General features: G+C 34.1%; 2 protein-coding genes across 2 annotated transcripts; one reads left to right on the top strand and one right to left on the bottom strand.

Annotated features, from left to right (window-relative positions):
- Nucleotides 1-379: 379 nt before the first annotated feature.
- LOC122566484 (centrosomal protein of 290 kDa) lies at nucleotides 380-11,821 on the top strand. The gene is made up of 23 exons (XM_043723793.1): nucleotides 380-601; nucleotides 801-885; nucleotides 994-1,040; nucleotides 1,116-1,202; nucleotides 1,266-1,401; nucleotides 1,483-1,619; nucleotides 1,996-2,234; nucleotides 2,318-2,450; nucleotides 2,528-2,718; nucleotides 2,786-2,927; nucleotides 3,035-3,275; nucleotides 3,521-3,686; nucleotides 4,157-5,503; nucleotides 5,926-6,223; nucleotides 6,579-7,801; nucleotides 8,560-8,758; nucleotides 8,849-9,063; nucleotides 9,718-9,865; nucleotides 9,954-10,346; nucleotides 10,418-10,584; nucleotides 11,060-11,258; nucleotides 11,345-11,602; nucleotides 11,718-11,821. Exons 1-23 carry the CDS (start codon nucleotides 422-424, stop codon nucleotides 11,790-11,792), a joined length of 6,306 nt encoding a protein of 2,101 aa, XP_043579728.1. The 5' UTR covers nucleotides 380-421; the 3' UTR covers nucleotides 11,793-11,821.
- LOC122566483 (eclosion hormone) lies at nucleotides 11,590-15,149 on the bottom strand. Its single transcript, XM_043723791.1, has 3 exons — nucleotides 15,104-15,149; nucleotides 13,259-13,357; nucleotides 11,590-13,106 (listed from the first exon to the last, which is right to left on the bottom strand). Exons 2-3 carry the CDS (start codon nucleotides 13,353-13,355, stop codon nucleotides 12,940-12,942), a joined length of 264 nt encoding a protein of 87 aa, XP_043579726.1. The 5' UTR covers nucleotides 13,356-13,357; nucleotides 15,104-15,149; the 3' UTR covers nucleotides 11,590-12,939.
- Between the last annotated feature and the right edge of the window lie 275 nt (nucleotides 15,150-15,424).

Raw genomic sequence — 15,424 nt, 5'->3', positions numbered from 1 at the left:
TATATATATATATATGAATTTTCCATATAAAAATTGAAATTTGTAGAATAAAAATTCGAATATACGAACTAACATTAATAAAACAAATAGTGTAATTTTAATCAAATTTATGGCAATGAAAACATCATATTGACCTCTGTGTTTTATATAATAGTATTTGAAAAGTATTTATAAAATTCTTTGAACATTATAAAGTACATATTTCAAACAAAATTTTCGCTTTCATGCGTTAATAGGAAATGTTTCAGTAATGTTACTTCTTCGTGTTAGTTTTCTAAGTCTCCGCCAGATGTCGGATCAAATGTTGAAAATGAGTTCCCATGACAACTAGCTGGCAGGCGTCGTTGGTAAACGTCAAACATACTGATTACATAGAAATAGTGGGGTTATATTTAGTGGTAATAAACAATTATCGCGAAAAATGGGTCGTACTGATTGGGATCGTATATTATCAGCGGATCCATCGTCATTAACCGACGATGACATGGAGGATCTTTATCCTGCTATGATCAGTTGCGACGTTGACGAGATTAGTGATATACATAACCTACGAACTTTGATGAAACTATCTCAAGAAATACTGCAATACAAAGACAATCAAGTAAAAATAATCATTTAACATTCTTATTTAACACGAATTGTTTTTCATAGAATACCTCTATTGTTATTTGTGTGATATTTATTCAATAAAATGCAGCACTCTCTTATTCTTCTATCATGTCTTTCCTCGTCGAACATAGAATAGTATTTATTTAGGTTAGTATTCTTTTGTGATATTTTGAAATTTATTTTGTTAATAGGTAGAGTCACTACTTTTAGAATGTGGCGAATTAAAACAAACCATTTCTTCCTTAAAACCTGAACCTGCTAAGCGTAAAAAGAAAGGTAAATCGTGTGTATTCTTTAGTTGAAGTATAATTTTAATTAAGGTTTACTTTATTACTCTAATATAATGGAAGTATATTACAAAATATGTTTCATTTTATATGATAGAGTGGGGTACTTCCGATTCAAAACATGAAACCACCAATGTATCTAAAGTAAGATATTTCATTAGTAATATAGCAAAGATATAAAAACCACTTATAAAACTATTTATATTATTTTGTTTTAAGCACGTAGATGTATCTGAAAGCACTGATTATGACGATGCTTTGCAAGGCAAAAATAAAAAGATTAAAATTCTTATGACAGAATTAGAGGTGAGTTTCAGATGAAGCAAAATATTGTTAGAATGTTCTGTTTACATCTTTGTAATTCCATAGACTTTTGAAAGGGACAATTTAGTTTTAAAAGGACGGTTAAGCACTTTAACTCAAGAAATGGAAGATGCAACATATAAAATGAATGAAATAACCGAAGAACTAAGTTCTGCACAAATCAAATCTATAGAGTATAAAGGTTATTAAAATGAAAAGTTGTTTAGTTCGTTATGAACAGGTTCATTTTTATGATCAAACTGCAAGAATGTATTTTTTACAGAAAGAATATTTGACTTAGAACGAGAAAACGCAGCATTAGTGACACAGGTTGAGGAAGTAACAGCTCAGCAGTTAGATAGAGATAAAGCAATAGATGAATTTAGTACAGAAATTGATGTTAGAATCAATGAATGGAAGGTATATCGTAGTGTAATTCAACTTTAATTCCCAAAGCTCAGGTTATGATGCTATATGATTAATTTTATTAATTTCTGCTTTTATTCATACAAATTAATAAATTTTGAAACTGTTTTGATATTCATTTACAATATTATTTTTTTAGTCTTATATTAGAATTTATAAATTTTCTTACTGTATTTCACTATCCTACTAAAATGTTGGTAATTTAAAAAGTAAACGAAAATCAAACATATTTTTTTATATTATAATTATTTACGTTTACTTGTACTTTGGATAAATGGAAGGTTGCATCTGTTGATGCCTATGGGAATTAAAGGATTAAAGTAAGATTATGAAGCTTTTCACACGTTTTAATTCGTTCGAAATTTGTTAGGCAATATTAGATGAAAAAGACGATGAAATTCTGCGATTAAGAGAACATTTGTCTCAATCTTTCATGCAATCCGTAGCCTCTGTCAAAGAGCAAAATAAATCCGAAATCGTCCACTTGAACGAACAGATAGATCATCGTGATAAAATTATACTCGAGTTAAAAACAAAATTATCTGAAGCCACCGTTGAAATCAACGAAAGTGCAACTCTCATAGAAAAATTAAAAACAGATGCTCAAAAGTATGTACATAATCGTTTTTAAGGAAATAAAGGTTTTGAATATAATCGATTTGTGGTTAAAATTTCATTGATATTTCCTTCAGGATAAAAAAGATCGACAAAAAGAAGGAGCAGAGGGATTTATTAAAAAAGTTGCAGGACGCGAACGAGCAGATATCTAATCTGCAAATTAAATTAAATGAAGCGGAGGAAGATGCGGAGTCAAAAAGTGGCAAAGTTAGTTCATTAGATATATTTTATTTAAAAAACACTTATATTAGTCTCAGGTCTTTTAAACATTTCATGTTATTCAGTTGTGCGAAGTATTAGGAACGTTGAGAAAATATGAGGACGAGAATCAAGCTTTAACAGACGCATTGAACGAAATAAAAAATCTAAAAAGTGAACTGGAGAGCAAGAGTGGGCGTATAACAGATTTAATTAATGTGGTGAACAAATTAGAGATGTTAAACTCGTATCAGGAAATGGAAATTATAACCCTTAGGTAATTGTAAGACCACTGCACCTTTTGAAAGCTTTCATTGCACATATGCTAATAATATGGACTGTAGAGAAAAATTAGGTATACCAGAAGACGAATCGGTTTCCATCGAACACGCTTTAGCAAAACGTAGAGAGCAGGAAAAGAAATTGACGGAACTTCTGCATCAAAATAAATTGCTCGTCGAGGAAAATTTAGAATTAAATTCAGACGTAAGAAGCAAATACTCAATGACGATATTTGTCGATTGAATTAAAATAATTCCTTTTCTATTGTGAATCGAACAATTTTTTTTCTTTGGATTACCTTAATATTTTAGATAAGGGTGTTAAAATATAAATTATGTAAAAAATCATCGAAAGAATTAGATGTTTCGGATGGTATTGTAAATGATACTGGCGAATTTTTCCATTCGACCAAACTGGCGGAATCTACATCTGCGTGGCATTCGAAATTAAATGTTTCTGAGTTACAAGAAAATATCCAGTTAGTCATAGAGGAGAACGAAGCCCTTAGAACCGGGATGCATGAAATTTTGGACAGTATCCGAAACCAAGACGGTGAATTTTCGCTACTTTTAATGGTACTTTAATGATGCACAAATTTTTCCTTCTTTCCACGGCAAAATTGCTTCTTCATTCTCTATTTCGAATTTCTGTCTTTCGTAACACACGTAAACTATTGAACACACGTATACTAATCATGTTTGTAAATTGCATTTGTAAATTGTTAAGAAGTATTCTTTATTATTCTTGCTTTTATATATGTATAAGTTAGATAGATGATTAATCGTTTAATATCGTAGGAAAGAGTAGTGTGGAGATACAGTCTAATACTTTAGAAAGGTTGTTAGAGGCGTTAGATGTGAGACATTTAGCAGGCTGGTATCATCCTGCGATGAGGTTGCAGGAGAATTTGAATGTTGTGCAGGGCAGCAATGCTGAATTGAGAGGCCAACTTAAACAATTGAGGTAAATTTATGATGCTTGTAATGAAGATTCGAAATATCTGGCTTCGTTTTTCAATGGAATTTAATTCAAGTTTTAGGGATAAAATTATTTAAATTGATTGTACAAATAAGGCTTGATTTCTGTAATTTTTTAATTTTATTTTCTTCTTCCTGTTAGAAATATGAGGAAATTTTATAATGAATCACTGAATGTGTTTAATTGAAATGGTATTCTTTTCCTCCTATTGCAGTCATAAGACAATTTTTAATGGACCATTGAATATATATTAAACTATAATTTACACATCAGAGCCACCAGAGTAGTGACATTTTTTAGATTAATTTTATCCCTCAAACTTCAAATTTAGAATCTTTTATTTTTGAACGTTCTCTATACTTATAAATATTCTTCTAAATCGTTGCCGTATATTTCACTAATATATGAGTCAACGAAATAAACAAATTGCTATTACAAAGAATAAATAATTATAGAAAAGAACTGCAAAGAAAGGATAACATGCTGCGAAAATTAGTTTTGAATGTACATGGCGATGTCGATAAAGTGTACACCGAAGACTCAGATAGCGAAAAAATAGCTATGTATCTTACCGAAATGAAGAGATTACAAGAAGCCTATAAAAACGAGACAGAAGAATGGGAGAAACAAAAGACCTCCTTAATAGAACAAAACGATGAGCTTAAAAACGAAATTGAAAAGTTGAAACATAAGCACGATGTTTACGAGCAGAGTGCAAAGATATTGGAAGATGGCGAAGATGAGATTCGAAAAGCTTTCGTGATTAAGACCAAAGAATATGCAGAAGCTTCCAGCGAAGTTTTAATTGCAAACAGGAAGAACTTTGCTCTTCAAAAATTGTTGAATAAGGAAACAACGAAAGCTTACCAGACCCAAAAAGAAGCAATTAGAAATGAAAGTTATTTAAACAAAGCATTGGCTGACTCTACCAAACACAACAAAATCCTCGAACGCGAGTTATCGATATTGCAGAGCAACTTATTCAACTCTGTTAGTTCAGCCATTTACAACGAATTAAGAGAGAAACACGAAGAATTAAGCATACGTTTTCGTAATGTGATGGAAAATAATTTAGTACTAGGAAATGACAATGAAATAGAAATATTAAAGAAAGAATTGGAATTGATAACTCAAGAAAAAGATCAAGTTGTAGAGTATTTGCAAAAAGAAATTCATAGCAAAAGCGATCAGGATTTAAATTTGACGGAAAAATTGAGAGAAGCTGAGGCTGGAGAACTTTTAGAAAAGCAACGAGCTGATCACGTGACTAGTCTGCATGAAATTTTACAGACTCAATTGTCAAAATGCGAGGGAAATCTCAAAGAAGTGGCCGCTGCTAAGTCTGAATTGCAGGAAGAATTAATTATTCTGCATAAAAGATTATCCAAAGATTTGCACTTTGAGAGGACTCAACAAGTAGATGATAATAAAGTGCAAGAATTAAAAGACAACAATGCAGTTCTTCAGATAGAAATTGAAAATCTGAAGAAACAACTGCAGGTTGCTCAAGAGGAAGCTAAGCAGCAATATTCGTTGAATTCGTTAAAAACGATGGAACTGGACAATCTCAGGCATCATATATTAAATTTGCAAGCTGTTAGTGAAGACAAAGCGACAATTTCGAGACTGGACTTTGAGTTGGCGAATAAAAATTCGTTAGAGATGGAGTTGAATACGCGGAAAGTTAAATTGGAGAATGAGGTGTCGTATTTGCAGGAAGAACTTGATAAATCGAGGACAACTTGCGAAGGATTGCGCACTTACGTGCATGATTGTCGAAAACAGTGCGATAATCGTTGCAGGTGAAATTGTTTTCCGTGAACTTTCGATCTCCTCTGACGACATGAATGAATTTTGCATTATGAAATTAAGTATACATTTCAGAATTTTTAATATATAAATTGGGAATTGTTTAAAATTAGAATGATAAATTAGTAAATTAGAATTACACTAAAAATAAATCTTCGAATTCTTTAATACATGCATAGATTAGAAGTTAAACTTAAATACTGGAATTATAGAATTAATTATAATTTTAAATATATAGGTAAGTTAGAAATTGGAATTTTTAACGAAGTATATTTTGAGTTATAAGATTGTCGCTGGAGAAGATTTTGCTTTTGCATTTCTATTATAGAGAATTATTTTATTTTATTAGAGAGATATTATTTTCTATTATATTTCATGATATACAGGTATTCAATTAATAAGAATTTTTTTGCAGAATGTACAAAGAAGTGATAGGGTTTCTGCAAAATCAGTACGCAGGCTGCACTTCGATTAGCGCTTTAGATAGAGTAATTTCGTTATCGTTGAAACTCAAAGACGAACGTCAGAATATCGATTCGGATATGAAAAAAGCGAAAGAGTGCCATGAGAATGCTAAACAGCAACAGGAAACATTAACTAATCGCTTACAAATCGTTGAAAGTTTAAAAGATATACTAGAACAACAGATTGGAAGCAACAGTGTCCAAGATATTATGCAACGATTTTCAGAATATTCGCAGTATACTCTGAACGTATGTGTTTTTATCAAATTGTTTAGGAAAATGTTTTTTCTGTTAATGGCCACGTATTCTTTTTAATATTTTTCTGTCTTCATATTCTCTTATTTCTGTATTCGATGTGTACTATATTCTTTAAATACTTGAAACAAATTTTCTTTAATCCATTCGAAAAACTCGATTGATTCGATTAATTAATTTAATTATAAGTAAAGTTATAAGAATTCACAAACTTTTTAATTTATTAATCATTGGGAATAGTTGCATTCAGTCGTATTTCGTCCTTTATTATTTTTCTTCGTTGATGTTTATTTTGTATTTATTTCAAGTCAGATGGTTTGCTTTAAATTAACGATTAACAATTGATCAGGACTTTAAGTGCAAACGAAAGATAACACAGCTAGAGTACGATATCCAAATGGCCAACAACAAATTCATGGAATACGAATCGGTCATAACCGAAATGGAGCACGAGATGATACAGATCCAGAGAGCATGGAGCAAAGGTCAAGATCAACGATCCAAAACCAATACGAATGACATAACGAGCCCAATGTTACCAGAAAACAAGCATGCGTCGATTCAAGCAATCGTAGAGACGAAACCAAGAGAAATGCAAACAGATCCCTACACTTGTTGCTTGGACAAGAAACAAACGAGCGATATTGAAGTTCAGACCACGTTTTCCAAAGAAAGTGATCCAGAAGATAGAGAACTTAAGGAGAAAGTAATAAAAGAAACGGCGAAAGAATCAACGAAAGAAACGTTGAAGGAAATGGAAGTCAAAGAGAAAAAAGAAGAAGCGATTCATTCTAAAGAAGATACACGATATAAAGAAACGATAAAAACGACGAAGGAAATGATAGGAGAGAAAGTAGACGTAGAACAGGGAGAAAAAGCAGAGAAAGATGCGATAGAAAGAAAAGGAAGTGATCAGGAAATGTCATTACTTCGAGAACAATTGGATCAAGCTCTGAAGCTCAGCTCCGAACGTTCCTCCACTCTAATCAAGTACGAATTACAGATAGCAGAGTGTCAGGCGAAGGTGGACTCGTTGAATGAGATAATAAAAAGCAAAGACCTAGCACTGGCGCAGAAAGAGAAAATAATTGAAGAATACAAGCTTTCGCCTCGTGTACAACGCCCTACCGCTGACTGTAGTGAGAAGCTTGCTTTGAAGTCGACGATAAACAGCTTGCAGAAGCTTGTCAGTCAAAAGGAGGAGACCATAGGCAGATATCAAAACCTGTTGAAAGAAGATAGAGACGAGCACAGTAAGGCTGCAGCTCGTCTGCAAGAAGAAATCAGAAGTTTGCAGAGTCGTATTCTATCAATGCAAAGCGATACTCAAAGAATTCAACAGAGGCAAGATGATAGGAGAGACGAGCCAGAGAAATTGATAGAAAAAGTACAAGAAGCTGAGTCGAAAATTGATGATATAAGAAATATCGTTATGCAGACGGAAGAGGTTGCTAGGTTGAAAGAGAAGGTTTCTACGTTGGAGGCAGATTTGAGTATAACTAAGGAACTGAGCGATCGTTGGCATCGGTTGGCCGAGGAAAGGCTGAATCATGTGGATCGTACGAGGGAAAGGTATCGTTCTAGGTAGAAAAGATATAGTGAGGTCGGAAAATTGGCGGGCAAATGAAGTCTACGCGTTTTGATTCCGCTATTAGCCCAGAAACCAATTAGAATTTGATTGAAATCGCTTTTTCTGCGAGATTACTGGACTGCGGATTTTTGGAAAGATGAAACCTATCTAAGAATTATGACGAGTACTCAATTTTGAACATTTTATATATTTTTATATGTTGTATGCATTCGGTGGATTTGTGCATTTTTTAATTTACCCACGAATGCATAAAAATCCAAAGTTTAGCGATTATAGTCGTTTTTAGTAAGGAAAGGATTCAGATTCGTTGGATAGTTTGCGGTAGTGAGATTAGATCCAAAAAAACATGTAAAATTCAACAGCATTTTTAATGATAACCAAAAATTAGGGTAGCTAAAATTGTACGGATGTATCTAGTTTGTGTGTGTTCATGCATTGTTTCGGCCATTCTTGACCTAACCGTATCTTTCTATAGTTACAAAGCTTTTTACTTTTGTGGAAGATACACAAAAAATTATTGTTAATATCATATCTTCTTTCAATTTTGTACTAAAGTTTCTCTTGGAACATTGAACGTCCTTTTACTCGCCAAAACGAGAATGATAATGAAACATAGAAATTCAAAGACTATAATCAAAGTTGAAACTTTAATTTACGACCTCACTATATCTATCGTTTCTATTTAATATGTCGTTAGTTGAAAAGGACAATCAGATGTTGAACTATCGCTTTTTATTAGACTAGAAGAACAGCATAAAAGCGAGTTAGAGAGCTATCTCGGAGAATTGGCAAAATGGCAATCAGAAGCAGACACGTTACGAAAACAATTATGTGAAAATCGTATGATGGTCACGAAAGGGAATATGTCTTTGATGAAAGAGATGCAAGAGAAAGATGATAAGATAAATCAGCTTAGTTTCGCGTGCCAGGAGCTGCAGGTACCATAGATTCTTCACGGTCTTTGGAAATTTATATTAAATGTTATTTTATTACGTATATTTGATTACTTTCTTTTTTTCTCCACGAAGAACGAAGTTGAATTAATGGAATCTGCTACTCGATCACGGCAAGCGATAACTCATGGCGAGTCAGAGTTGAAGATACACGAAATTACACAGAGTCACGATAATTTACAGCAACAGGATCATACGGATACAGTGAGGAAACAGTTGCAATCGTTGTTGGAAAAGGAGAAAATGTATAAGAACGAAATTTCTGAATTGAAGCAACAACTTAGTCGCAGGTATTTTTGTGATAGACGAAAAGTGAGAAAACAGAACGTATAATGTATCAATGTAGTAAATTCGATTCCCAATGGATACAGAAATATTTTTCATGATTTTTATTAGAAGATATGGGTCATAGATAGAAGTCATATAGGACCTTTTTAAAATAAAATTTAGATAAAACGTTCGTTTTTGAGAGCCCTTAGGTAGCGCTCAAAAAATTAATAAATAGACTGCAGTCGTTTAAGCAAATTCATATTTTTGCGAGTAGATCTGAAGGAGTGATATTTTTTTATAAAGTCGCTTCAAATCTCTATTCTTTGGGTATTTTTATCTCGAAATTTATGCGGATACTGAAACTTTGAACTGATAGGATTGAATATTAAATGCACAATATGTGCGTTCTGTGAATCCTTGGGCATTAAAATTTTCCATGAATACATGAAAATTTGCAGTCTACTAATAAATGAATTTTTGGACCAATCTACCAATTATTATTGAAAATAGAATCCTCTATATAACACAAAATTTATCTGTTTTAATTTTGATACGATTCGTTTTCTTTTTTTTCCTTTTTTATTTGTATAATCGAATGAAAATCACAAGAGACAGGAGAAATCCTTTAACCATAATCGTCCTTGAATTACCCTCTCTAATCACCTTCGTCATAGATATATGGCCGTAAAGGCACAAGAAAAGAAAACCTCGCAGCGCGAAATTCTGCTTGAACGTAAAGTAAAGTCCTTAGAAGAAGAACTCGAGAAAGCTCGAGTGCAGCTAGACAGAGAATATTTAGCTCAGGAAGCGAAGAAAGCCAAGGTACTCTTACTTCAACAATTTGACATCTAACTGGTATAAATGTACCACACTAGTAATATGTATAAAAATTCCAAAATATATCGCGTAGACAGCGGAAGAGCTTTCGTTGTGGGAAAAGCAGAAGAAGTGGCAACAAACCGCTGAAAAGTTGAAAGAGAAGCTCAAAGAAAAAACGGACGAGCACTCGAAATTACTCACGAATTACGAGAAACTTCGATCGGTGGTTTCGTGTATGGAAAGGGAAAAATGGTATTTAAAAAACAAATTGAAATCAGAAGGTCACACAGTAGCTGGAAATCTATCAGCTCGACCAATAACTGTTCGACAAAATATAATGGGAGATCTTCAGAAAGAGTGCGAAACTTTACGCGAACGTGTCAAAGAATTGTCCGACAGGTTGGAGAACGAAGATAACGAGAAGCTTTTGCACAAAATCGAAGAGCAAAAAGCACGTATTGCTGCTTTAGAGACAATTTCTCAGGTCTGTTTCTTTGTTTGCAGTTTTCTGGTTCATTGTTCAGTTGTTTCTTTACGTTTATCGATGTTTTATAGGGTAACAGCTATGTTGTTAATCAGTTAGAGAAATTGGAAATGACTAAAGATATTTTGGAGAAAATGAACTTAGCGTTGGAAGCCGAGAACTTCGAGCTTCGACTCGAATTGGAAAAGGCGAACGCGGACACGCCTAGGTTGAGGGAGAAGGTTGAACACTTGGAAAAGTAGGTTTAGTAATGCGTTTTTAATTAAATATTTTATTGTCATATCTCGTAAGCTAAGGTTTATGAAACTTGATCTGACATTTTTAATTAATTGGAATATTTATCGTACTATTTTTTTTTCAACAATTTCATTGCTTTGCACATTCCAATATTTAAAATATAATATTGTCTATTTTATGTTCTACAAAAGAATTTCTTTTTAATGGATCAACAACAAGTTAGGGAACGATGATAAATTATTAGATCTTCTATTAGACGCTGCGGCATTTTCTAGTTGAAGCGCTGTTGTTTACGATGATTAAAACAAATAATATTTTGTTGTTTACTTTTAGCTTCATTATTCATATATCTTAAGATAAAATTAAATAAAAATTCTATTTTTAAGGGATAATTATAAGTGAAGCAACGATATTAAAATAGCTGTTTTATTCTACAACTATTTTTTACTTTATTCTACTGCATCATTAATATATAGATACATAGAGCTACTGAAAGTAGAAAAATCGTCAGATTCGACTCCAAGATCGTCGGACAAGGATTTACAAGACTACGGTACTAAACAATCCAACTTGAAAATGGAAAAAACGATCTTTACGTTGAAAAGAATCATCGAGAAGCTTCAAGTAGAAAACAGGCGTCTCAGGCTTGGCTCAAAAACGAATCATATACATCAGGCAGGGGAACAATTCATTAATTTCATATCTTTATCCCATGTTTACGTCTAATTTCATCACTAACGATTTATCGATTTCGCGTGTAGGGCAAATTGTTAAATAGCAAAAGCGAAACTGCGTTGAAAATTAATTACGAGGAAGCGCAGAAGCGAATCGTGGCGTTAGAAACAGATTTGCAATTGGCCGAGCGAAGGGTAGCTGCGTTCGAAAAGGTGCAAAAGGAGGAGGATAACGGGGAGATAAAGACATTGAGGGAGCAATTGTACCACAAGTCTGAACTCCTAGACAAAGTGAAACATTTATTATCGAGAGCAGCCATGAACGAGAAATCTCTTCGACAACGTGTAAATATACATTTTATACGCATAAGAGAAAGGAAAAATTAATTCAAGATGAAAAGAAAATAAATACAAAGAAAGAAAACGATATAACATGAAGAAACTTACGAATAATTTTCAGGTACAACAACTAGAATCAAAACAGACATTGTCTACGATACCAGAGTGCCATATAATTCCTCCTACTTCGGAGTAAGCAACGTCTGGTGAGTAAATTGTGCTTGCAATAATTCGTTTTATTTATCGAAGATCGTGCGGACAGCAGTTAAAATATTAAAAATCGTCACGCACCGTCTTGTTTCTTTTGTTTGTGACAGAACGTAATTTTAGAAGTACATATTTTCTAGTTTGTCGATGTTGTTAAATTTTGAAACATTTCTTTACATTCTTTGTTGTTGTTGTGATATTAGATGCAAAGAAAATCGAGTAACGTATTTTTCAAGTCCTTTTCTCGAAAGCTTTTTCGATGATGCTAGATGTCGGGAGAATTTTATTTTCTTAAATATGATGTAGAAAGCAAATGTTTTTCTTTCACTTGATATTTATTACTATTAGTAATACTTCACGTTTAATACTTTGAACGGCGATAGAGACCCATTACCAGCCAAAAATTTGGAATTACAACCGTGTTCCGTAGAAGCCAAGAATTAAGAACATTATGAACGTTATGTAAGAAAACTTCTGCACAGAAATCTATCGAAATTAAACGAGAATTAGTATCGATATCTTGATCAATTTCGAATTAATAATAATTAATAAAAATTAGCAGAGAATTCACTATAAATGTAATCGATCGTGACAAATGATCCCAAATTTTTGGTCGATGTCATTAGCTAATACATGTAATATGATATATAATACTCACAAATAAGGCGTGAAATCAAATTCTCTCAATTTCTCGCACATACTTATACGTTTCCCTGAGTTTCGATTAAAAATTGATTACAAAAGTAAAAATTCGTGGTACCCTGTACTCAAGAGAAAAATACACTATGATCTTATATACATACTATCTAACCCTTTGTCAAACTAGACTCGACATTCAGTTTCATTCGATTCTTTTCAATTGTAACATATAAAACAATTCGGCATAGAAATATATTAACATAAATATATTATTCGTTATAAGAATACAATCTGTCTTTGAGAATAGCTCGTTAAATAAGAACTAAATGTCGAATACTGCTTAGACTCTAGAAGATTAAGACCTCTGCTTGCGAATTTACATATAATTCACATGTTTTATGTAACACATATTTTATATATTATATATATATATATAAGACGTATTTTTGGCACATATTACGTATAATGCACGTTGACATGAATAAGCATTACGAGTTTTAATAGTCGCTGTCGAGAGCTTGGAGGAACGGTTGAATCGAACCTTCATCCTCGCAGTCGGGGATGAGCTTTCCTTTGTATTTGACGCAAGAATCGGCGCACTTCTGTCCAAGGAAGTACGGGCCGAACATTTTCTTGCACTGGGCGCAATTTCTGATGCACACTCCTAAGAAATCAATTCGAAGCACAGCGATTAAAACGGTTAATTTTCAAACATAGAGCTCGAAAGAAATTAATTCAAAATGTGGTCAACTTTGAAACATGGAATTGGCGCGTGTCATTGCGTAGAATTCATTATTATTTTTTAATTAAACTCACCTATGGCTCGGTCGAAGGGAACACTCCCTGCAACGAGCATGAAGGCTATAGCGTAGGACACGAAGAGCACCAGCAAAATGCGAGTTGAAGCGTTCATGACTGAAACAAATATCAGATTTAAATGTGTTAATTTATCCTGAGCAACAATTATATTAACCATTTCGAGACAGATTTTCCCATTATCGAGGAATACAGCAATATGATGATATAGTACATTTAATTTTTAAAATATGTTGCTCGTAATTTTGAAAATTTACGACAGATATCAAGTATCAAAAACCCTACGAACTTCTCAGACAAGTATTGGATAAATATTTTAAGTTATTTCCGCCGAACATCGCGTCTTCGATCGAACGAGCCTGCACCAAGGAATTGTAATCTTTGAGATGGGATATGTAATTGCACTCATAATAGTATCCTATATTCTAATGGGTGTAATTGTTATCAGTGTCAGAAATATTATAACAAGGGAATAATTTTCTTGCAAATTACCCATTAGTCCCGTAACTTCATCTAAACGACTAAATCGAATTGGAGAATTCTTAGTCTCCAAAGAGATACTATTTATCCACAAAACTAGCCAATTCCCCCTTTCTACCTCGAAGAACGTAACAACTTTCACTCAGACGCGAGACATCACTATGCCATTGTTAATTGCGTCTGACAATGTTCAACAGAAAAGAAGACAAAGAAACCAACAGGATCTGCGATAGAAACGATAGCGACTTTCGATATCGCGTGCAGTTCATCAGCTTTTACTCTTACGCGGTACAGCGAACCAAAACGAAAAAAAAAAGAAAAAAAAAGAAAAGAAGAAAAGAAACACCTACATCCAATAGAACATGAGTCCTAGTGAAGGTAGATCTAACAGGATACAACTATAAAGCATAGAGTCGCGATCATCCTAGCCTCTGGCAGGATGCACAATTCAAAGCCACTTGAATAATGATCGATTATAATGGTCATGTACACTTTCCTCGATTAATTATCCGTTTCGTTCGATCAGTCGATAAAAAAGGATAAAGAAACGTGCTAACATAAAAGAGACGGGGAATGACATTCATGAACTTTCAGGGATAAACGCGCGGAGTTGTCGAAGTCGTCGAGGCAACTCGAGCTTAAACGATTAAAGTCAACCCGATAAAAACAGACGTTGCAACCAAGCGTTGCTGGTAGTAAAAAATAAAACAGAAGCAGAAGAACGAATCACACGCGTATCTCGTTAATATGTCCGAATTATTCTTTCTGTTTCGCGAACGCAGATACTTATCGCCTGCGGGCGGTCTTCGTGTCTCTTCGATATAAATTGCTCGAGCGTATCCGCTACGTCGGTGGCCACTTTTTTTTTATATCCTTTCTTTTTTCCTCTCCCTCTCCCTCTCTTTTTTTCACCCGTTTTTTCTCCGTTTCGTATATATATCGTCATTTACAACCGGAATCTGCCGCGATACTTCCGCGTTCTCCTTAACGGTCACATTGTGAACACATAAAGATAATAAATATGGATGGAAGGTGTCTCTTATCTCTTCGTCTCGCAATCGTCTCCTCTCTCTCTCTCTCTCTTTTCCCCCCGTTTCTCTCCAGGAAGCACTTGAAAGATTCAAGACCAAGGATCGATCGATCGTTGTGCCGCGGTTAACGCACGATCGATCGTGGAAACTGCGATCGCTCGTGGATCAATGGACCAGGATGTGCTTCGAGTTCGGTGAACATGAACAATACCGGGAATCGAGATCGAGGGCTGAGTTTGGCTTCAATGGTTCGATGGAAAGTTAGGTTGCAAAGGATATTGTAGGTCATATGACTGGTACGAAATGCGTTTTCACTCTATTGGATCGTATTTACCTGGTTGCTGGCGCTTGGATCGAGCCGAGGCTGCTGGAATTGATAAAACCAGACGAATGACACTGAGCACTGTACGATGACGGCCTTATATATCCGTTGAGGCCAGATTCATCCCTCGGACGAGGGAAACCCCGCTGCCTATCTTACCTTAATTCGATTTCTTCGATTTCCTGCACTCTTGGAATCGTCCGACCACGGAAATTTCGATCGATCGTTAGCCAGATTGCTTAAAGAGGAACTCACTGTATCCGGATTCTCTCGCGAACCCGGACTCGTAGATCAACTATCGTAAATGATCACTTCGAAGTGTTTAAATCTAAA

The sequence above is a fragment of the Bombus pyrosoma genome, linkage group LG4, assembly GCF_014825855.1.
Source record: "Bombus pyrosoma isolate SC7728 linkage group LG4, ASM1482585v1, whole genome shotgun sequence".
NCBI classification, from domain to species: Eukaryota; Metazoa; Arthropoda; class Insecta; order Hymenoptera; family Apidae; genus Bombus; species Bombus pyrosoma.
Note: the sequence above shows the minus strand (reverse complement) of the source record. Positions and strands in the feature narration are given on the sequence as shown.